Source organism: Cyanistes caeruleus, chromosome 18 (genome assembly GCF_971803275.1).
Source record: "Cyanistes caeruleus chromosome 18, bCyaCae1.hap1.1, whole genome shotgun sequence".
Lineage (NCBI taxonomy): Eukaryota > Metazoa > Chordata > Aves > Passeriformes > Paridae > Cyanistes > Cyanistes caeruleus.
Window position 1 is genome coordinate 7,334,754 of NC_141718.1, and position 23,409 is coordinate 7,358,162.

Below are 23,409 nucleotides of genomic sequence, written 5' to 3' on the forward strand. Positions count from 1 at the left end.
TGGCTGTTTCAAGTCTGGAAGCTTGACATGCAGTACAGAATTCATTGGAAAAAATGAAAGTCATGCCCCTGCTCTGTTGTATTTTATTTTTTTTTATTTATAAATGTGACTGTTGCTGCCTTATATAATCACAGGACATGCTAGGAAATGCCACTGGATTTCTGCATCATTCAGGTGAGTTACAGGCTTCATATTTGGCTTTGAATCTTCTCAATGACAACCCACACTATTCACATGGTGTAACAGCAGTGAGGTTAACCAGGGTGTTCAGGACCCACCTGCTAAAACCCATTCTCTCTAGACTTCTATACAGCATCTTAAACATACCCAGCACTTCAGAGTAAGCAGCTTGCCCTGCCCCTAAAAAGCATGTACTATGTGTGTACAGTATAATGAGGGGATAAATAGCATTTTCTCAAGGTCAAATATTACGTAGTTCTATATCCTTTTGGAAGGAGTCTGCTCCTTTTGTTACTGGTTACTGTGTTTATTTTCATCTGTTTACTACTTCAGTTTTCCCTGCCTCTGCATGGGCAGATTAATAATTTTATTTGTTTGTGGTTTCAAAATTCTGTTTTGTTTTTCTCATCACTACATGGGTCTGCCTTCTTTCAGTGTGTGCTCTTTTCTCTCACATAGAGATGATTAACTTTTGCAGTAAATGTACAAAGAAGTATCTGATCTCACAATAGGAGCCTTCACTGCATCAAGAGGCATGCTGGTAATTTAGCAAAAATAGGGCACATGAAATGGTCTTTTCTTGCAACATGGATATTTTTTTCCACTCTTGCTAATGATTAATGAGTTTAGCTTGGGGACACAAGTCTTCAGAAGTTGCAGTGTATTTCTCCACCCTAAACCCACACTGTGGTTGTTCAAGTTAAGCTCAAAATAACAGACTCTGTTGTTTGATGATGTGTTGGTCAAGGCAAGGTAATCTGCATCACCTTGGGTTTTCCGAGTTAATGTGGAACAGTGGCACAGGCCCAACTTACTCCATATTTTGGTTTCTACCTCACCTAAAAAGATCACTAGTGCTTGTTTAATTACAGACTCCAAAATAAAAAAATAATTAAAAAAACTGTAAAGCATGGACAAGTTAACCTGTGTAGTTGCATTTACATCATTTGAAACAAAAGTTGATTATTAATGACTCTCTTTATCCCAAAAACACAGCCTTCTCCATAGCATCTTCTACTTGCATATATTCCAGATGAGATGGGTAGTTAGTGCATTGGAAATGGGGGCTCTTGCGGACATAGTTAAGGAAATCTGGAGCTCCTGGGAAAATTATATTGTCAGCCAGAAGAATTGAGCCCTTCCTCAGCAAGTTGCATTCCTAGAAAGAAGAGAAATGGCTTCATAGTGGCTGTTAAGCAGACATTGGCTTGAATGTAATGTACCTTCATGTTAACCAGGTATACTCAAGTGACTGCATCCAAAAAGCCATTGTGGTACAGGTCTGGAAGGTCGAAGAGACACGAGAGAAGCTGAGTAACTCTCATTTGCTGATTTTTTCTGTTTATTAGTAGAACATTAGAGATGCTGATTCTGAAATAGCAAATCAAGTGGAATTGTGTGGTTTGCTCTTCAGCTTGTTTCCAGCTAGTGATTGTGTCTACATGATCAGTAAGGTGGTTTTGTTTTTCCTCATGTTTAAAAACTTTAAAACCATGTAAAGAATGAAAGATTTTCTGCACTTGTTTTCCTTTCATCTTAACTTTCTGCCATTTTGTTCAGGATCTGGGCATGAAGCAAGGTTTTTGCAAAATGAAGATCCCTCTGACAAATTTCCACAAGACATAACTAACTTGCAATAGTCACTTCAAGTGCAATGTTTATCCTCAGTAAACCTAAAAACCTAATTTTTACTGGTATCTTTGTCTAGAAGAAGTTGCTTATCTGAGCTTACCAGCTGTTTTAAAATGAAGTCTGTAGCTAAATCAGCTTGGTTGTTATCCTGTGGTTACAGGCGGTAGCTGTAGCCAAAACATGGGGTATTTTTTGTCACTGCTAGTCTATGAGAGCAGTTCTATTGACGAGTGTCCTGCAGAAGCCGTTGAGCTTATTGCTCTTGCCTCTGGGGACTGAACACCAGTCAGCACAGTAGAAGTGATTTTAGAGACACATCAAATACCCTCCAGTCTGTTTCTATTGCACAGCTTACAGAAGCCTGCAAGAGACAACATACTGAATTTTCCACTGGTCATCAGGATTTCAGATGCTCTTCATGTCTGGCTTTTCTGTCTGGACCATTTCCAATATATACATACTTCATCTGAATATATTCATACTTAACTATTAACTATTCTTACTGAAATACCTGCCAAAAATACATTTTAGAAAGTTTGTGACATCTGAGAAAATTTGAGGATCTTTTTCTTTCTCCTCTTAATTTCATGGGCGTTTTTTGCAACTTTGTATCACAGTTGCATCAGATTAACCACTACCATGGAACTAAAAACTGTTTGTTTTGGCTGTATTGTGAAGGCTGAGTTCCGATAAGGATGCACTGTGGAAAGAGCTCAGTCATCCTTACACAGGCAGTTTAAAAGAAAGCATTCTCTGAGTACAAAATAACTGTAGGGAGGGAACATTTTCTTCAGCTACTGCTGTGTAAATTCAATACTAGCTGTTCATAACCCCAAACAAATTTCCTTTTCAAACTGCTTTCTGGAGGACAGGGCTTAAAACTAAAAAACCAGGGGGCCTGGGTCAGAAAATAGTGTTGTAGTCCTCAAGCAGGGGTCAGGAAGTATTTGGCAGGTTCTCAACTTAAGAGGCAGGCTCAAAAAAAGTGGATTTATTTGTGAAGAAAATAATTGAAAAATGGTGCTTCCATAAAAACAGGCGGTTGTAGAAAATGTTATCAGCTAGGAGAGTATCTGTATGTGCTGATAGGTACAGATGTTGTCAATCTCTTATTTAACGCCTGAAAATACCTTCCTATCTATAAGTCCTCTGCCACTGCCTACTGCTGTTACAGCCAACTTACTCTAATACCCACAGCAATGGTTAAGGCAGCTTGGGAAGGTACACACATAATGTTTTCACATTTGGGGCTGGACATAGAGTTAGACAGCATTTCCCTGGGAAGTGCCTGGCTGGGGCAGTCTGCACTCTTTTTAACATTGCTTTACAGCAAATTAATTAGGTGGACTGTAAAGACTCAAGAAAAGTCAGGCTCCCTAGCTGTGCTACCAAAATGGTATTTCATCAAGAGGTTCTGCTAGCATTGTAGACCCAGGCAAAAAAAGGGGTACTGAGGAAATTAGAGAGGTGAAGCTGGGATAAGCAGGTCCTACATCTCACCCTTTCCCAGGATCAGGATGGGCTTTGGGTCAAGTGTTCTGGGTGGTGACCATGCAGGCACTCCTATGGAGTGCAAGACTCAGGCCATGCACTCTTCCAGGGAGGATTTCTACTGCACACCTGTATGTTCAGGAAACAGAATGGTTCAGCAGTACTCACTAAGTCCTGAGCTATGTAGTGTTGGCAGTTGTCCTTAACAAAAGTTTAGGGTCCTGTCCTTCAAATCCTCTTTTCTTGTAAGGCTGCTGTTTTGGCTGCTAGTCTTCATTTTACAGCAGATGTGGTCCCTCATGGAGAAGAGAGGTCTCACAGACATGAAGGTATTTGCTACTGTGCTTTTAAAGGACTGGAATTGTGCAAACTGACCTGAAGCAGGATGGTGTCTGGTGTGTATCTGTCTTTCCAGTGGTCCAGGAAGACAAAATCCAGAGTGTCCACTTCGTATTTTTTTTTCAACTGGGGGATAATTTCCTCTGAAGGGCCTTCTAGGAGTTTAACCTGAAATACAAATCATCTGATGAACTGCAAACCATTAAGAAAAATCATATGCTCCCAGCTCATTTTAAATCATAGCCAGACATCGGGGATCGTGTTTATAGCTCAATATTGTGTCACTTGAATTATTTGGTAGGGTTAGGTCAAATGTACTTTTTTATTTTTTACAAACTAACTCAGTTATGTACCAAAATATGAATTTGGGTGGTTTGGATTTTGTTGGTTTTTAAATTAACAACAGAAAATGTGACCTGTTATTTTTATTGTATGTGTCTTTACTGGAAACATGGAAATCTCGTGTTGAAAACACTGCTTTTAAGTACTTTTCTTTTTAGTTACATCTCAGTAGAGTCTTGTAGTACAAGCAAAGGAAAAAATGCAGAGAACAGGTTAGATAAGAATAAAGATGGAGGCTGCAGTATGTAAAATTGATATGACCAGGATAAGGAAGAGACAGAACAGAGCATGTTACATCTTCCTCACAGGTTTATTTGAGTTACTACTGTTAAACTGAAAGCAGCTGCTATATGTGGATTTTTGTTAGGCAGGCGCCATAAACCGTGAGAGGAGGAAGAAAGTGGTAAAGAAATGTCTGGTTTATGACTCATAGCGGATCAGGAGATTAAATCAGATGGGGAAATGCAGTTTTAGATGTCACTAGTACTTCAGGTTCTCTTCAAGAAGTCAAGAAACACATTAGAAGGTCCCTCAATGGGACTTATTTCCTCCAGTGTTTCCAGCTCCACTGAAGTGAGTTGTCTGCTGAAGACACTTCTCAGGCATGAATCCCCCAACCTGGAGGGGGGCGGGTGGGGAATATAGACTGGAAACACCTGCATCTCAACCAGCTATACAGAGTCAAGATGCCTCTTACTACACAAAACTTAGATATGGGTATTGTGACCAGCTAGATTTGGGTGAATACTTTTCATTTGAAGTACATTGCACATAATACAACTGATTCCTGTGAGCTTTTGTAACAAATTGGACTATGGTTCCGTTTTTTGTTGTCAGTCTTGACACCAATTTGAACCTTTTAGTTTATATTGAGAAATCTAGTGTTCTGGCTTTTGGAAGGCAATGTAGTGAAGTCCTGCTGTGAGAGGTCAGGCACTGTAACTAAGCATAGAGTTGATTAAATTTATAAGGCCCATGGGTACAAGGAAAAAGAAAAAGAGAAAACAATGTAACCAGTTTTGCTGTAGTGGTTACAGACAAAATGGTATTTACCTTATCTTGTACTCCAGCAAACTCAATCATCTGTTTAGCTATAGCAGCAAATTCTGGGTTGAACTCCACAGTGAGCAGACGAGCTCCTGTCTTTAGTAGCCGAGAAATCCTCACTGCTGAGTAGCCACAGTACGTTCCCAGCTCCAGGGCAACTGATGGATTGGCCTCTTCCACTGTCTTGTCTAGAATTTTACCTGGTTAAAATGGGAAAAGATTGCCTTTTGACAAAATCAAAGTGGTTCATATACAGAAGAGCAGGTTAGTGACAAGAAACTTAAAAAATCCATGTACTCAGTTGCTCAGGATATTCAAAAATTAAGAGTTGATGTCAAATTCTATACTGTATCCTTTGCAAACTGGCTTGTGATCAAGTAAATCATGGACATTTTAAGTCTCAAAATGCAAACTTTCAGCTAAAATAAATATTAGTTTCATACTATACATATTTCTGAGTAAGGAATTCCCTTACTAATTTATAGTGTTAGAAAGGGAAAATGCAGACATTTTTTTGAAGAACTTACTGCAGAAATTGGCCACGTTTGTGAAATATGTAACTCCTGGATTTTGAGTGCTCATCTTTGTTGCTATTGTTACATGCTGTAGTCTGATATAAAATTTCTTATTCTAAATACTCATCTTTAAAGGAAAAAGGAAAAGTCTACTTACAAAGTTGCAAAATATTGGTTTCACTGCATGAATTAGTGGGATGGAAAACATTATTCAATTGCTAACAACAGAAAATGTTCCCAAAAAGAAATGACAGTGTACTATGTTCAGTCCTTTTGAAGAAAATTATTTATTTGTGAGAAATTTCCTCTTATTTGTGTGGCTAGAAACTAGATAACTAAACTCAGAAAGTAGTGGAAGGGATTTTATACTAAGTCATGGTCGTTAAGGGATATTCTTCTGGGTGTTATTTGTTTATGAAGATTATGATGATGATGATGAGGCATCTTGAAGCCATGTAGTCGCTCCTGAAATCTCAGGGACTAAAGATGCACAAGCTTTGATGGGTCTTATCTGAGGAAAGGCCATCAGAGTAAAACTAGAGTGAAATTAAGAATTTAATCACAAATGTTCAAAGTTTAGAGCTTTAAGTATTCCTATTCAGCCATGACCCACTGTTCTGCTGCCCTAAGCACCCCAGCCAGGTATGCTGAGAAGCAACTTTCAAAAACTGTACCCATGTCAGAAGAGCATTTCTATTATGGTGCTTACAGTTGTATTTCATTAGCTATGTTAATCCCAGACTAAGCAAGTTTCCCCAGAAATTTCCCAGCAAGAGGTACTTTTGTTTCTAATTCATAAGGGAACATATTAACATTTTGCCATTATAGTTTTTTGAAAAGATTTCTGCTTTCCTGCAGCTATGAAAAAAAGGTTTCGTTCCCATATTTTTCTTTAGGAGACAAGAACAAAATTATTTACTTGTTAAATAGCAACAATATCTGATACTGTATGACATGGATAGGATGTCTCCCTTCAACAGAAACTTCTAATTTATGCCTGCATACACAAAATTCATATTGTTAAACAAAATTTGGGGTTTTTTTTTTTTTCAATTTGCTATCTTGTTGTTAAGGATCTGAAAGTATTTAACTTATGCATATGCATTATGCCTTAAAAGCACTCTGTGTATAAAGTGAGGTATAATGCAACCCTAGATTTTTCCCATCAGTTGCTACTCTCTGCTTATACACTTGCAATGTGCACAACACAGAAACCCACATCTGGTGCTGTGACTTTCTGGATGAGTCACTGGATACCCCTTTTCAAAAACATCTGCACAAGGAGGTAATACTGTTGACAGAACTACTCTGCTGAGCACAAGGCTGTGTGGGTTAGGGTGTTTGCAGCAGCAGCAGCAGATGGAAGTTGCCATGTGAATACAGTCAGATGTTTCTACTAGGCTAGTCTTGAAGGATCTTTTCCGATGCTGACCCCTGCTGCAATTACCTTTCTCATCACCCACGTTCATGGCCCACTCTTTCTGGGAGCAGTATTTATCTATAGTGTCCACCACACTACAGGGGTCTCCTCGGACTGCATTCTGCAGGACAAAATTTAAAATCCTCTGTTCTTTGCTCTGATTCATGATGAAATTGGTTACTTTCTCCCGGATTATTTCATTCCAGATAAGGGCAGCAGTGCCGTTTTTCCTGATGAGCAACACAATGAGCAACAAAATGAAAAGCAGGATGAAGACAATGAACAAAGGGACTGAAGAGCTCTCCAGCATCTGGAAGAAAAGAGAAAAACAGCCCAGGGTTAAGGTGGCACAGGAGAGGGCTGTCCTTTTTATAAATATTGAGCTCAATAACCCACAACCAACCATACTGAAGAGGAACACACAGAGTTTAATTATGATTGTGTCCAGAGTAGCTGTAAAAGGCTCTCTGTCACTTGGTAATAGATGGTGCTCTGTAGCACTTCCTTTAAAAGCCAATTTTACAGGCAGTCAACAAGTAGCTTTATTTAATGCTCTATTCCCTTCCCCCACACAGCTGCTCAGTCCTGGCTCCAAGCATGCCACTGCACGGGGAGATTCCAGCATCAAATGTGTTCTAGCTCCAGTAGGAGCTACAACATCCTCAAAAATTTCACCTAAGTTACCCAAGACCAATGACAAAGGGATTGTCTCATTCTAGGAGATAACAAAATTTCTCCAAATCTCTTCCCACTTGTTCTTGCTTCTCTTTTTTGTTTCTCCAAATATTGTCCCAGAAAAATCCTAATGTTAATGGATGGTCTGACCTCCATTCTGTAGTGGGATTTGGCATATGCACATGGGGAAAATCTATCCCACTATTTAGATTTTGAATCATCATGCAGAACACATTTTGACTTCAGAGGATGACTGAGTTTCCATGGAGATATGCTCAAGATACAGTACAGCTGATTTTGTTCACCCATCCTCTTATCTTAGTTGCAGAGCAAGTATGATTTGTTTGGAGCTGTCAAAAGTATTTATTTTGCTTTTAAGCAGTTACCAGTGTTAACAGTTACCCTGAATGCTTTTCTTGCAAAGTCTGACCTGAGACGTTTCCTTTTAGAGCCTGCCAGCATCATTAGCAGATGAAAATCTTGCTTCTTGGACTTCCTGAATATTTCTTCCTAGGTAATATGAGCCTGCTTCATCACTTCAACAGGATCTTGAAGGTCTGGATGTCAATTTTCTTCACTCCCTCTGTGCAATAGTGGTTCTACTGACTAAGCCCAATTGTCCTGTACCTTTCAGATGGGACTTCAGCTTATTTTAGTTTTTCTACATGAAAATGTTTCACATTATCTGCCCATGGAGAACTTCGATAGGGCCGTGAAAAGATCGTCAGTTTAACATAAAATATCTCTCTAGCTTCACTTGACTGGTCTTGACTTTCATGGCTTAGTTGATTTTGTGGTCATTGTTGGTGGATTTGGATTACTGACACAGGTGAGAGATAATTATTCTGAATGCCAATGAATGGATGGTGCCCAGAAACCACTTCCTGAGGCCAGCAGGTCTCTAACCTTCCTGCTCTGGACAGGTGAAACTGTTACCCTGCACATCCATGACTCGCTTGGTGACAGTCCAGCTACAGTCAGGTGCCTCTAGGACTGAAGACTGCTGGCATTCAGAATTGCTGCAGACCACTGCCAGACATAATCCTCTGGATACAATGGATACTTTGGCATTCTCTGAGCAGACCTTGCCACAGGCTGTTGCTTCAGCACTATGAGATTCTGCCAGTATGTTTGGGGCTGCCCTTCAAAGATCTGTCAGACAGCCAGAGTGGATGGGAGCAGCAGGATGAACTAGGTAGTGTATTTTGGGGGGAACAGCTTTCCTCCTTTATTGCTTAGCATTGGTATGAGACCTTTTAATGAGATTTATCAAAACAGGAAGAGACAGCCTCTGTAGGCTAACTCAGCCCTACTCTCTGTCCTGCAGGAATGCTTTTTCAGACTGACTGTATGAATCAAGTACTCAGAGGGATCTACTTTTTACAGTGCCTCAGATCTTTGCACTTGAATCACACATGACTGCTACCACACATAAGAGGTACCACATGTAAGAGCAGAGCCCACCTGCCTTTCCAGAGGTTGCTCACAGGTAAAAACGACCTACAGAGTGCATGCTAATTTTTCCATTCCTAGATGAGTTCACTTATTTTTGAGATATCAAGGAGTGTTTTTAAACTACTGGGGTTTTTTATTATTTTTAATGTTTCTGTATAACACTCCAGCACATTCATAAACTCGCAGTATGGGTTGTTCTTAGCAGAACTCCTTCAGGAGGCAATTACCCTGAAAACCACTTTCCAGAGAAGGTACCTTCTAAAAAGAGAGAAACAGACACATTGTGGTTTTCTTTCTTTTTTTTTTTAATAGTTTTTTTCAAGGTTTGTCCCTCTTAATTTCTGTCTTCATAGGTGTGAAAATAAATTTAGTGACAGCAGTAGACTGTAAAGGCAGTCTGCCAAGAGCAAGAGGCATTGGTGATGGTCATGCACCCAGAGGGAAAAAAGATCGGTACCAAAATAGGTAATTGCTTTCGTATTCTTAGCTGGAAAATATTTGATATGAAAATTAAGTGTGTAATTCAAATTTAAAACTACCACTACCTAGGAGACAGTCATGTTATGACAGCTTTAGAAAATGCAACAGTAATTTTAGCTTTAATGTGGATTCATGAGATTCATTAAGTATGCAATAAAACTGAACTTGCATATAGTCAACTTTCCCATAACCATTTATTACAAGGCAGCCACTCTTATTATTTAATGCTTATATGGAGGTTCCAAATACACAGGTTAGCACTGCAACCTCTTCTGTGCTTCAGAAACACCATAATAAAGGAAGCCTTCTCTTTGAAAGCTAAATTTTGAAGTAGAAAATAGCAGGCAAATGAAAAATTCAGCAAGGGAGTAAACAGAAAACTAGAGGGACAACATTATGGGAAAGAATGAATAGCACATATCAGTACATCTGTTTTTGAGAAGACAGATTTTAAAAGAAAACATATTAAAATTTCATGCCCAAACCCATCAAACTGCTGATGAGTCTTTCTAAAGCACTGAGTTATTTTCTTGTGCATCTAATCTTACTCATTTTGGCAGGTTTCATAAGACCAAATCATAACTTGATAATGCAGCTCAGCAGTTTTCCCCTGATGCACACCATAATCAAACAATCAGCATTTGAATGGGAGTATCTCTGTTTCAACTTAAAGAAATCTAAAAAGACATTTTCAAAGAGAGAAGCAGACACAAAATGTGGGAATCTGCTGCCCCAACTTACCTGCAAGTGGAGAACACCTAAGTCATTCCAGTGGCTTTAAAAGGAACATCAAGATATTGGCTCAGACTTAGAGATCTGCTATTATGCCAACAGATGTTAAGTTAGGGGATTCAGTATCCCCTATCATATGATATTCAGTTTTTCTAAAATCATAAAAATGCCCATGTGATGGAGCCCAAACCAGTATGTTCTGTTCTTTATTCTCATGCAGCTGACTCCAGCCATTTCACCAAAGGTTACAGTAAGGATCTTTCAGTAATGCTATTTATCAATCCTTCTGATACATTTTTCCAACCTCTGCTAAAAAAAAATTGCTTAGAATTTCCTGACATGAAAAAGTTAGGATTAGAACAATTGGTTAACATAAATTTTTAAGGTAAGTCCAAGTAACCAGATTGAACTGAGATCTTTTTCAGTGTTTCATAAAAACGGTACAAAGTTTTCATAACACTGTTAGAGGAAAGTGTATAGAAATGTGATGTAAACTACTGATTGCAACTGTTCTCTGATTCCAAACCAACATCCCTCTGCTAAAAACTGATGTTTATTGAGAAGAAAAATAAGCATGTGAAAGTAAGCACCTTTAAATGTTTTAACAAAAGCATATATCCAAGTGAGATTTATACTCAGTGGATTAAAGAAGTATCATATTTGACTATTTAACTATTCTGAAGCTCAGTTCATTACATTAATTACGAGTAATTAACAAGATGTAATTTCCTACAGATGCAAAAATAAGAGATGACAGATATTGAAATACTTGTGAGTGGAAAACTGCTGGATAGAGCATTTTTCTAATCAAGGTGAATCCTTCTAAGCCTAATTACAGAGCCTTTCATTACAGTTTCAGCTTTGATAAACTGATATTACTTTGCTTTGTACTGAAAATTAAGTCCTAAACATTATCACAAAAAAATCCACACTTCTGTACAAAGACAGCACATACATTAGACTGGTATTCTCCAGGGCTGGAATGAGAGGAAACTTTGTGACCCTGAGCCAGGGGACTTAGCTTTGAGTCTCATTTTGGCAATGTTTTTCTGATCTGGCCTTGGATGAGCTTTCTTATCTTCCTCTGTGTTGCCACAAGAGTTAAAGTTACTGCTATGTGTGTAAACTTTCAAGGCATTGTAAAGCTGAATTAATCTTTTTCAGAAAAGTCCCTGCTATGAATGTATGTATAACACCTGGGGAAAGGCAAAGTAGTTTTGTCTGCACTGCAAATGCCTTTGTGACATTATTATTCTTGAGTTTATGAACAACTGGGAAAATGTGGAGACAAGCAGTGCTTCAAATGCTTTCCTAAAGAGCTTTCAGCCAGCTGACAATTCAGGCCTTTGAGGAAAGATGGTACATCCAGTCTTGCTATAATTTTTCATGCATTTAATCTAACTGCCAAGTACTGGTTGGTTGTTTAAGAGTTCATTATGAGTCTCCACGCATCCAGACAGTACTTTCAACATTCTGGTGCTAAAGGGTTTAGAATCTAATTTTACTTTATTAACTCACATAACCTGGTGAATTGGGAGCACTTGATAAGTTTATATAATTCAACCTTTTTCAGCTTCAGCTGAAATTATGCCTTTAGACACTGATGCACTGAAGTATGCAGAGGATTTGCACACTAGTAAGGATATCTTAGCTGTTTATGAAGCACTGTGAAAACAATGCAGAAGAGTCAGCATATCTCTACACATATTTTAACAATGTCCTGCATTAAGCCAGAGATCTGTGCTGTGCTGGGACTGGAGTTTCTGACTCTTAGAATGAGGCAATCTCTCTTTTGTGGCATTTTGTTTGTCTTGATGTTTTCCCAGAGCAAGAAAAGCAGAGTATTTTGGTCAGAAAGTCTAAACTAACTTCTGCCAAACATATTGTATCCTGTTGCTGTAGGCAACACAATTCAACAGCTTCATAATTTAGTACATTTAAAGGTCAAAAAATATCTTTTTACCTTCTATTCTTTCATTACTGTTTATGTATTTTCAAGTGAGTGCAACTGCTCTGTGAAGAATAATCATCATATTGCCAAATGTGAATAGCTTGTATTTCAATGGAAACTTAGTCTGGGAGTTTGGCATTCAGATTTTCCACTGACATCATGAAAACAATCTGAGCAGACTTTATATAATTTTTCACTATTTCTTGCCTGAAATCTAGATTTTCCTCTCAGTTTTTTTCAAACTACTATAATTTAGCTTCACTGTCTCAACTAAAAAACTACCTGTCTTCCATAAATGCAAAGTTCTGATGGTTGTTTTCTGCCCCCATAGCCATTTGTCTTCTTCCCTCTTCTCAGGTTGAAAGGAAACAAACACAAGTTTCTTCTTACTGAATAAAAGGAAAAGAACAGAAAAGTGCCTACTGCCTACTTGGGAGCCCCATCAAATAAGCTTCATAAGGGTGTTTAAATCCATTCTCCCCACGTAGATTTCAATTAGGATAATTGCTACCCACTTAAAACTCACTTCCCAGTAGTCATTCTCGAGATGGTATTCGGTGCTATTACCCAAAGCAGAAAGTTTATATAATGGTTATGTGCCCCATAAAGAAGTGCAGTGTTTAGAATGAACTGGCCACACAGAGAGGCTTCATCTCCATCCAACATGCAGATCCACAAGAATTTCTAGCAATCTAACCCAGACTGACCTAGTGAACACACTGCATGATTAAAGCCAGAGTTTGGGGTGAGAGAATTCTTCAAGGATAAGAAATGCACTTTACCAGGCCTTAAGGAAAGACAGCTTTTCAGGAATAAGACCCTTTCAGATACCCCTAGGAAGTGCTTGTTTCTGATAGTCCTTATTCCTGCTGGAGCAGTCCAGATGTGTTTGTACTATTTGTACCACTGTTTAAGACCAGTGATTAGGGTGGCTCAGCAGAACTGTACAAATCCTACCTGGGAGGACTGACAAAAGTAGAAAGTGATCTGCCCTGACAGCATATGAGAAATTGGTCTGTGAAAAGTTTTCTAAGCTGAGATTTTCATGTTCCCCAGGGGGTAAAATCAAGCTCTTATTGAATGATTTTGCCCCTAATGGAGGTAGGGAGAAAGGGCTGGAAGAGGAAAGACCACCAAAATGGCTAATTGTCCTCAAGACAGACCTATTTCACAGTCTCTTCCTTATATCACAGGGCTGAATCCTTAGTGTCCCAAATCCCCACTGCATGCTCCTGCCCTGCTTCCAAGGCTACCAGCTAATCTACTGTAAATCTGTTTCTCTCCCAGCACAGCTTTCTGCAATCCACAGGCTGCTCTTCAGGCTGGGGGGAGTGCACAACTAAAACTTGGTAGTGAGGACACCCACTGAGGGATCTGAAAGATTAGGAAGGAAATCTCTGCTGAAATTATGACTTATTTCTGTGAAAATTAACAACTCTAACACACCAGGCAAGGTGGGAGCCACCACAGCACAGCAGGTAACCAAACACAGTGTGGGAAGAGGGAGCCTGAGATAGAGCAGGGTAGGGATTGGTTTCAAATCTTGAGTGAAAGCCCTCCCCAGAAAAGTGCCTGGAGTGGGCATAGAGGCTCTCTATTCCAAATTCTCTAGAAATTGCTTTCTGAGAGAGTTTTAGAATGGCCTCACACATTAAGATCTGTTTTCAAGGACTGCTGCCAAAATTATGTTTTTTCAAAAAATTCCCAGTCACTTTTAATTCCAGTGATCCTGAAGGAATGCTGAAAGACAACAGTATGAGACTGTCAGAAGTAAACTGGGTACCAAACTGCTGAGAAATATTGCTAAGCTTGGGTGGCAAGAAAGTTGCTTGTGGTGTAAATGCGATCAAACTCTTTTCTCATTAATGCAAACTAAAGCTGTAAATCAGGAAGTTTTTCTTTTGTATTTCAATACTGCAAAGCTGTGCAAATGCATGTGGTTCTGAACCTGAGGGCTTTGTTGGAGAAGTCCATGATGGAGTAAGCAGAAGTGCAGAGACAAAGTAAAGGTTGTTTAAGGTTGTTCACAGAGTTCATCAGTATGATGTAGTTGACAGTATTGGTAAATATGAGTTTGTAAAGGACAGAAGGTAAAAAATATCCATTATGGGCATCAGAAGGATACTTTATAAGCACCAACAGGACTAGCAAGCAAAAGTACACGCTTTTTGTCTCTTCTTCAGAGATATTTTGCAGTAGCAGAACTCCCTCTTGAGAATGAAAACCTCCATAAAACACATCTGCAGCAAAACACTTATAAAAGCATCTATTCAGCCAAATGTGACTGAACTGAAGCTTGACTTGCATTCAGCTTTTTCTTGAATACAAATGAATACCAAATTCCAGCATACTTATAGCCATAAATTAAATTTTCAATTAGTCAGGGTTATCTCATCTCACTTCTTTCAGCTGTCAAGATTTACAATCCAGTACAAATGCGTTACACACAAATATGTCCTACTCTTTGTGAAAGCTGTTGCTGCCCACGGACTGGCTTCCTGACAATGAGTGCCAGTCAAAATGTGGAAAACACCACTCCTTTCATAAGCACCTCTGTTTAAAATAGTGACATTATCTAAGATAACACATCATGTCAAGCCTGACAAATAAGAAAATATAAATATGTACCTTTCTTAGTATAGCAGAAGCTTTCCTCCGATCTTTTCCTGTGCTGCTCTCCTGTGGATTTTACAGAATAAGAGTCCAAGAGCCTGCAGTATTCAGTCACATTCGATCACATCACAGGAATAGCTTATCAGTTCTGTTACACAGACTCTAAAAGGAGCGGTGTCCTTTTCCCCAACTCCTCCTTTCACAGATTCTGCACTCCTTAAAGGTGCTCAGTGCTCTAATAACTGTAGAGAAAGCTATTCATCTGTCCCCTAACAACAGCGCTCTTGTTACTTAGTTACAGCACAGTGAATGCTGACAAAGTCAGGTATGAGCCAAATCTGTGCTCAGTGGAAATGCAATGTGTTCAATCAAGCAACTTCAGGAATGAATTTGGCCCAAGGGATTTAGTTCCATTTTCAGCTCAGACGTGGCATGCTACAGCCAGAGCAGAATTGGTAGGAACAAGACCTAGGCATGTGGGTTAAATATAGAGTGCTGCTGGAGGCAGGCGAGGTATGTATAGCAAATGGCTTAATAGCAACTACAGGAGGAGCTGCAATCAATACATTATAAATAGCACATTTGAATTTCTGTGGCTTCTGGTTGGAAAAATATTCTGCTAAAAACTGCTCAAAGAAGAGGTTTATTCTAACAAACGTTGTTCTTAGCTTGTCTGTCTATACTGTTTCCTTTGAGGTGGGAACAATATAATCCAGCTGCAATTAAATTGCACCATCAAAGAAAATCAGAAGAAAAACAAAAAACCCAAACACAATATAGTAATAGTTCTCTCCTGTATTCTTACTGCAAAACTCAGACCTAGTCAGCAAGTATTTGAAGCTCAAGTCTAGAAACTTTTTAATGACCTAAAGAATTGTACCAAATGTAGCAAAAACAGGAGCTGAAGTTCTGAAAACTTCAGACTTTGTCAAGTGATAGGGGAGGTCCTTGAAAGAATTACAGACCACCTAAGAGCATGACAAGAGAAAACCAAATAATTTTGAGCAGATTAATTGAATAAAAAATTGTGGGGGAAAATAGGTGGGTGAAGATTGAAGTATTTCTAGTAGCTCTAAACAAAACATAACTATCACCCTGCAATACAGCATAGTCCCCAGTGTCAATACAGAATAGCTTTGAACTATCCCTCCCATGTATAACTGGGCTTTAGCTCTACAAATGTTTTCTTATAATGCAGACATCAAGCACAACAAATTATGAATTCAGCAACACTGTAGTCCAGCTTCACTGACAGTAATTTCCTGTCTGGTCAAAAGCTGGTTTTGTCTGCACGATCCCTGATGCCTCCCACAATTCAAATTAGAAGAGAAATTTTTTACTGCTGGGCTGTGGAGAAAAGAGTTTAAAACAGTAAAACTTACTCTAAGCACTGACCTTGTGTAAGTATACAGCTGCTCTTTGGAGAAGTCCTTGCAGTTAACTACAGCTAGTTGTGGGTGGTGTCAGCCCCGCTTCTGCTTAGCAGCATAATTTGGTGCCAAGACTTCCCAGATTGAGCAACATTCCATGACAACACTTTTAAGAGTCTTCTAACTTAGAGCTGAATTATATTCTTCAGGCTCGAAGCATGGGAGGAGCAAACTTGCTTCTGCCTGCCCACAGCTGTTTACTTGTGTGATAAAAGCTACGCCTGCAAGTAACCCTTGCTGCTGTCTAGATATTTCATTACATACATAAAAATGGTGAATGGCAATAACTGCAAATTAGACAAAGCTGGAGGTTCAAGTTGGTTAAGCCACCCAAACTGTGTGATAATGTCCATAAATTGCCTCCAATAGAAAGCTGAAATCTTGTAATATGGGGTATTTTCTTCCCCAAGACAAGAAATCTCTTTGGTAGCCTCATAGACATTGGTTTATGCCTCTCTTTAATCTACCTATTAGCCTAACACGTGTTCTATGTAAGTATGGATAATTCTGCAAGTTTTTACTAATGTACTAACAATGCTAAAAACTCCACAGTAAGTGAATTTATATACTATCTATATGACTTATCCTTGTCTAGACAGTAAAAGTCTACTTTGATATTAATACATCCAGGTTAGAGAACTGCAAATATATTGGTGTAATATAATTTTTATGTAAGACTAAGATCTTAAAAGATGGATTTGGTACTTCAGAATATCTATCAGGTACTGGATTCACAGGGCACATCTATGGGAAGGTGTAGAGCCAGGAGGCATTAGCCTGGGAGCAACATCACATGAATGGCAGCAGCTCAGGATAACTGGCTGTTTCAGGCTGACTCACCCTGACAGTCGCCACTTCAGCTCTGATCTGGCTGCACAAACTTGAGCAGACTTGCTCATGGATAGAGCTCCCAGCTGCAATCACATGATGCAGCGTGGCGGGGCCATTCCCACTTGCTGTGCATAGCACGGAGCTAGAGCTTTTCCCCCTAAATCCATGCCTGGCATAACAACAAATGGCATTCCCTTCTTCTAATAATCCCGGACAAAGACTGGTTTTTAAAAGCCGAAACAAAGGGACACAGGAGAGCTAGCACATTATCATAAACCCCATAGATCATATGAAACACTGAGTGGAAGAAAATTCTTTTAAGCTTGCATTTTCAGAATAGCAGGAGGGATTTTCTTTTATGGAAATTTGCTGCTTTCCACAGTCAAATTAGTCTCTCTTGCTGAGGAACATTCAAAAGAAGAATTTTGAGGAAAGGAAGCACCGCTCATGTCTGAATCCGGAAACTGTGTGGCAATATCTAAAATAGGAAACAGCTAAAAGAGAGCAAAGGTGGCCAGCAAAGTTGTAGTCTAAATTTGAACAGATAATACAAGCAGTTATCACTTGTTACTTGAAGCGACATCTGTTCCTGCTGTTTTTTCCCTTACGTGCAATCAATTATTTGTTCAGGACAATGTATGAACAGAAGATCTATCTATGTTAAGGAAGGAAAGAATAAAAAGGCATAGATTAAATTTGGAACGAGTCTTACTCTGAGACAAATTTCTCAAAATAATTCTTAAATAATCTTTAAAAGAAAGGGATGGTAAGAAACCAAAAGGTCCTACCTCATGCGGAGGCAGCCTAGTTCAACCAGTGATCCAGTAGAGTTCACTGACACTTCTGTAAATTATTCATTAGGTCACACCACAAAATGCAACCTCTGACAGAATTGATTTCCCACTCCACCCACTAAAAAGGACACAAAGTGATGATTTCCAAAGACAGTATCTACCTGACAAGTCTCTTTTTCCCCCCCACCCTTCCTGGTTGCTGATCTGGGAATATAAAACATGAAGGAAACTGTGCCAGAAAAACAGGAAAGACGAGATGTGCTTGGAAAGTCAAAAGTTTCAAACCTTTCTAAAAGGTTTGGTATAAAAAGTATTTGGTCCTGGTCATCTTCATGAGGGAGAAGTTAAGTAAGCTGTTGATAAATATAATAAAATTTATTTCCTACAAAAGAAACAACATACAGAATTGCAAGCTGTCTTTACAATAAATTCAAAAGGAGAAAGTTTTCCCGCTAACAAAACCAATTAATGACTGACAAAGCACCTTTTTTTGTTGAATGGATTTATGTACATGTCTGATACAGTGTCTCCTTTACCCTTTTAATACCACACTGTTTAAAATATATTGAATAAACATCTCCCCCTGGAAATAAACCAAACCACAAGTAGTGTATAAGTCAATTTATGACTTTAAATATGGCTAGCTACAACTGACAAAATCCAGTGGAAATATGATGTTAAGTCTGATAGCTATCTTGTAAGAAGTATTTTAATCTCAATTTTGGAAGTATATATTCTTTCACTGCAGAAACACAAGGCTTTGTCTAAATGATTTCTAGTAATAGAATGTATTTGCTGCTAAAGGACTTGTTTTCTTAAAAGAAATTAAGGTATTATATATATATGTGTGTGTGTGTGCATCACTAATTATCTAATCAACATACACTAACCACAAAAGAACTAAAATAAGAAAGCCATATGAGCTGAGCCAAAGATACAGTAGAAACCACATTTGATAACCAGTATCTGTCTCCAGTCCCTGAAAAAGAGTTTTGAAGTGCAGCACAGACACCCCTGCTCTGTGCTGACAGAAGGAAATGCCAGGGGCTGCTGCTCTTACTGATACTGTCACCGTCAGCACAACCCACCCCTCGTTGCTGCTGTTTGCCTCTTATCATTCTCAAGGATCAAGCCTGTGAGAATGAGCAGGAACAAATGGAATGGCACGGCACAGACTTTGGACTTTCTTCTGAAGCTGGCGGTCCTGATGGGAAAGCCTGTGCAACTGCACTGTGCTTTATCCTGAGCTGTGGAATACAGCCACAGGGCTGGGGACATCTCAGCATCATATGGTCACACAGTGGCACAGCACCACCTGTATTTTCTAATCTGAACCTCCCTTAGCTTTTTAAGGTCATTTCCTTTCATCCTTTCACTTGAGACATGTTGCACTGTATTAGGAACGGCAAACTGATGACAGACTCTCTAGCCTTAGTTGCAAAAGAGAGCACTTTTTATTCTTCCAGATCTTTAATAGACAGTTCTGAGAAGGTCTGAAAAGGTAAGCCTCTCATTGGTCATCAAACCCACACATCACCATCACTGGACAGTTAGGAACTACACCTCTTGACCGTTTCTTACAAGTAAACAACAAGATGACAAACAACACCTGCAAAGGTTGTTTTCCTTCTCTAAGGACTGTTTGGATTCCTCCTTATGATTTCTCAGGCCATACTTTCTCAGGCCAGTGTGAGCAAGTTATGTGACTTAGTTTTACACAGACACTGTGCTACCTACCTGATTTTTCACATTCAGTATCCACAGAGACACAGTAGAAGAAACTGAACCCCACCTTCCTTTCATTTGGTTCAATTTAGTTTCACTTGCTTTGCCACATTTAAGGCCTTTCCTTATTAGCAAAACACCATAATGCTACAGGGCCATCTCCTCACATAAACTTGTTTTGTGTGTGGGGAGAGTTAATTCTACCCTTGATCCTACATGTCTGAACTAAATCTCTGTGAAGAGTATATGCTCAACACTGCCTGATTCAACTCAGAATTGTGGCTAACACAAAAAGCTGAAAGAACTTTGCATGTATGTACCTTGAAAAGCATAAAAGATTATATCCGAATATGCTTGAGGTTTCTTTAATTCAAAGGCCCCTCAGTATGCTGTAGAAATTTCTTTCTAGTGCTGTTACAGTGGGTAACTGTTTCTGGTGATAACAGAGGATTTGCCTATGGTTTTCTTGTATTTTTGGGGGTGATGGTTAATAGCAATGATGCTGGAAAAAATCATCAATCCACTTACTAAAGTGATAATTCCTTTTTCATGTATTTTCAAACATTAATGGGGTTAACAAAAATAAAGAGACTACACTGGAGGTAAAATTCTGGAAAACTTTCTTTGGAGTATTTTAATTTCCTGACATTTCTCCTCAGCTGTAGACCAGAGGATTGATGTTTTCTGAAACAAAATGGTTGGATGCTGCCCCCTTGTGAGCGGGGCCCCTGCTCCAGAGCCTGAACCACGACTGCCTGAAACGCTTTTTTCTGTAGAAAATGTGTCTGATTCCGTGTCCCAAACTCTGGTTTGGCTGTGATGGTATTTAACACATATGACCCACTACCTACAGCAGCAGACAGGGCAAGTATTGAGCTTCAGTAAAGGCCAAGCCAGCACCTCTGAACAAGGAACTCATTCCCTTGATCTGTTTTGATCAAGGCCAGCTTTGAGGCCTTTTAACTCAGGCGGTCAGAACACATCACATATTAACTCCCACAGCTCCCATTCAGGATAGGTCAGCACCATTGACCTGGTTTAATCAATAGCAGGCATGTGGCACGGGGATAGGGAATGCTGCCTGAAGCTGTGGAGGTGCTCTGACAGGTTGCTCCAAGCAAATATCTGTCTCACTACAGCCCAGCCATGTATGAAAGCTCTTGGTGCAAGTCGGGGTCACTGACCCACAATGCTTGGGCCCCGCTCCAGAATTCCAGCAGAGGAACCCCCTTCTCCAGACCCAAGTCCTGTTCACAATCACAGGAACATGGAGCAACATCTCCTGTTGCCTCTAACACCTCATGGAAGTTGTTTTGTTCAAACCTCCTCAGAAGTTTCAGACTGTCAGCCAGTGCCTGGCACCTGAGGAGGGGCTGTGGCAGCTCCTATCACCACATCTGCTGCAGAGGGATGGCTGGTTCAGAGGGCAAAGGACAGGTCTTGGATATCAGTGAGGGCAGTCATCCTGATCCTTGTCTTTCCCAAAAGGTCTTTCCCAAACCCTTTCTACAGCAGGATCTGGGGGGAAGCCACTCAAGCAAATGGTGGTATTATTTTTTTTCCTTCCTAATGTCTAACTTTAACTGATTCTAATTGAGGAGCTCAGAATTGGAATAATGTGTCAAATTCTGGGCTCCTCAGTATAACAAGGACAAGGAGCTATTGAAGAGGGTCCAGCACAGGCCATGAAGATGATGAGGGGGCTGGAGCATCTGTTATGAGGAGAGACTGTGGGAGCTGGGCTTGTTTACTCTGACGAGAAGACTGAAAGGGAATCACATTAATAGTATGACAGGATGAGGAGCAATGCCATAAACTAAAACACATGAGGTTTTACCTCAGCATGAGGAAGAACTTTATCTTGGTGGTGGCAGAGCACTGGAACAGCTGCCCAGGGAAGTCGTGCTGTCTTCCTCTCTGGAGACATTCCAAACCACCATTCCACCTGCTCCAGGTGGCCGTGCATTGTACGAGGGGTTGGACTGCGTGATCTCCAGAGGTCCCTTCCAACCCCAACGACTGTGTGCCGGTGTTTGTGATTCACCAGCGCCAGAGACCTCCGCCCACCTCCTCCAACCCCGTGAGGGCTCCGGGACGAGCGCTCCCCTCAGGCGGTTCCCGCGAGGGCTCCCCAGGGGGCCCCGCCGCCCTCCGCTCAGGCGCTGCGCGGCCACCCCGCAGGGTCCTGGCGGGCGCGGGGCCCTGTGCCGTACAGCATGGCGGCGCTGTGGCGGCGAGCGCGTCCCCCGGCAGTATCGGGGCTGTGCCGTACGGTCCGAGCGCTCTCAGGTACGCGGTACCCGCGGGGCTCGGGCCTGGCAGCGGCCGCGCCTTCGCCGCTCCCCGCGGGAAGCGGCTGCCGCGCCTTCCGACGCCCAAAGCGCCCTGGGAAGGTCCCCCAAGCCTTTCCCATCGCCCCCAGGTGCCGGGCTCGAGCGGCTGCTGTGGGGACCGGGCCGCCTCTCCGCTCTACCCCGAGGCGGGACGGGCGGCGGCCGCCTCTCTCCGTGAGGGCTCTGGTAGCCACCGCCGCGCCCGGTGCTCCTGCGCAGCTCGTCCCTCAGACCCTGGGCGCTGAGGGAGCTCCGGGTTAAGGAGATGATGCAGCGGAGTGGGGGCTCCGCAGTGGGGCTGGGGCTGGCCCTGGCCCAGAGGCAGCCCAACCTTTCCTGCGGAATTAGCGCCAAAGGGTAACGGCCCTCCCAGCCCGCTCGGCTCTGCCGGTGGAAGCCCCCACGCCCGGACTCGGATGCTGCGTGGCCTCAAGGCCCGCCCTGCCCGTGACGGCTCCGAAAGCAGTAGCGACCCTGTGCCCTCACTAAAAGGAGTCATCGCTCACCTGCGGCTGCTCTCGCCAGGAGCCGGGGCTGTTTGTGCCGAGGCCGGTCTGTGCCGAGGCCGAGGTGGCAGCAGGGGCCAGCTTCCCTCTGACCGCACCCCACGCCCCGGCAAGGCGCACTCGGCATATAAAGCTTTGAGTCCGATAGGGTGACCCCGCGAAAAAATAGCTGTGTGGAGCTTGCTGCTGTAATGCCGAGACAGTGACCTGTACTAGATCTCAGTTGCATTAGTTATGAGCCTCTTGGGGCATTATGCAAAAAATTTAAAAATCTTCTCACTTCGTTTGAAGTGCTTTGTTTTCCATATTTCATTCACAAAACCAGACTAGATAGCTTAATGAACTACAGCGCTGGAATAAAGTGAGGAAAACCCAAATCAGCAATAATCAATTGTAAAAATAGGTGTACTCTGATACTGTCCTTTTTACATACCTCTCCCATCTTCCTGGTCTGTTTCTATTCCTTTTTTTCACCTCCTCTTCACAGGAAAGAATGAGTATGATCTTCTGGTCATTGGTGGAGGGTCTGGAGGCCTTGCTTGTGCAAAAGAAGGTTTGTATGCATAAGTAACTAACAAAAGTTTTGGGTTAACTTCAGTGAGGTGTAAGAAAGCTAAGGGAAGTGTTACTGGTAATCTTAAAGCTTTTTAAGAAGTATAGTATGCTCCAGTACCTGCACATTAATCATTAACTTAGCTCCATATGGTTAATCTGCAAATTGATTCACACCCTCCGATGCTGTGATCTTGTTTGGATTTCCTCTTAAATATTTTAAAATATTTTAAAAATATTTCTTCTTTTGTCATGGGAAAAACTAATAAGCTTTCATTTCACTGTTGTAAAAGTATTCAGTGTGCTTCCATAGATACCTTATTTTTTTTAAATACCATTTCTCATTTATGTGTTAAAACAGCAATC

General features: G+C 40.9%; 2 protein-coding genes across 9 annotated transcripts in view; one reads left to right on the forward strand and one right to left on the reverse strand.

Annotated features, from left to right (window-relative positions):
• Positions 1-76: 76 nt before the first annotated feature.
• Positions 77-23,011, reverse strand: COMT (catechol-O-methyltransferase). 8 transcript variants are annotated; one of them, XM_086856263.1, is made up of 6 exons: positions 21,490-21,795; positions 14,888-14,938; positions 6,994-7,276; positions 5,038-5,231; positions 3,679-3,810; positions 77-1,339 (listed from the first exon to the last, which is right to left on the reverse strand). In XM_086856263.1, the coding sequence occupies exons 1-6, from the start codon at positions 21,616-21,618 to the stop codon at positions 1,160-1,162; spliced, it is 969 nt and encodes a 322-aa protein (XP_086712389.1). In that variant the 5' UTR covers positions 21,619-21,795; the 3' UTR covers positions 77-1,159. The 8 variants fall into 8 exon arrangements, with proteins under 8 accessions (XP_086712389.1, XP_086712391.1, XP_023793290.1 ...); XM_086856265.1 differs by lacking the exon at positions 21,490-21,795 and adding an exon at positions 17,922-17,980; XM_023937522.2 differs by lacking the exon at positions 21,490-21,795 and adding an exon at positions 16,268-16,471.
• Positions 21,829-23,409, forward strand: part of TXNRD2 (thioredoxin reductase 2) — a 33,335-nt gene continuing 31,754 nt past the window's right edge. The window contains exons 1-2 of the mRNA XM_086856262.1: positions 21,829-21,941; positions 22,979-23,044. Coding sequence (XP_086712388.1) covers positions 21,869-21,941; positions 22,979-23,044 — 139 coding nt within the window. The 5' untranslated portion in view covers positions 21,829-21,868. The remainder of the gene's footprint in view (positions 21,942-22,978; positions 23,045-23,409) is intronic.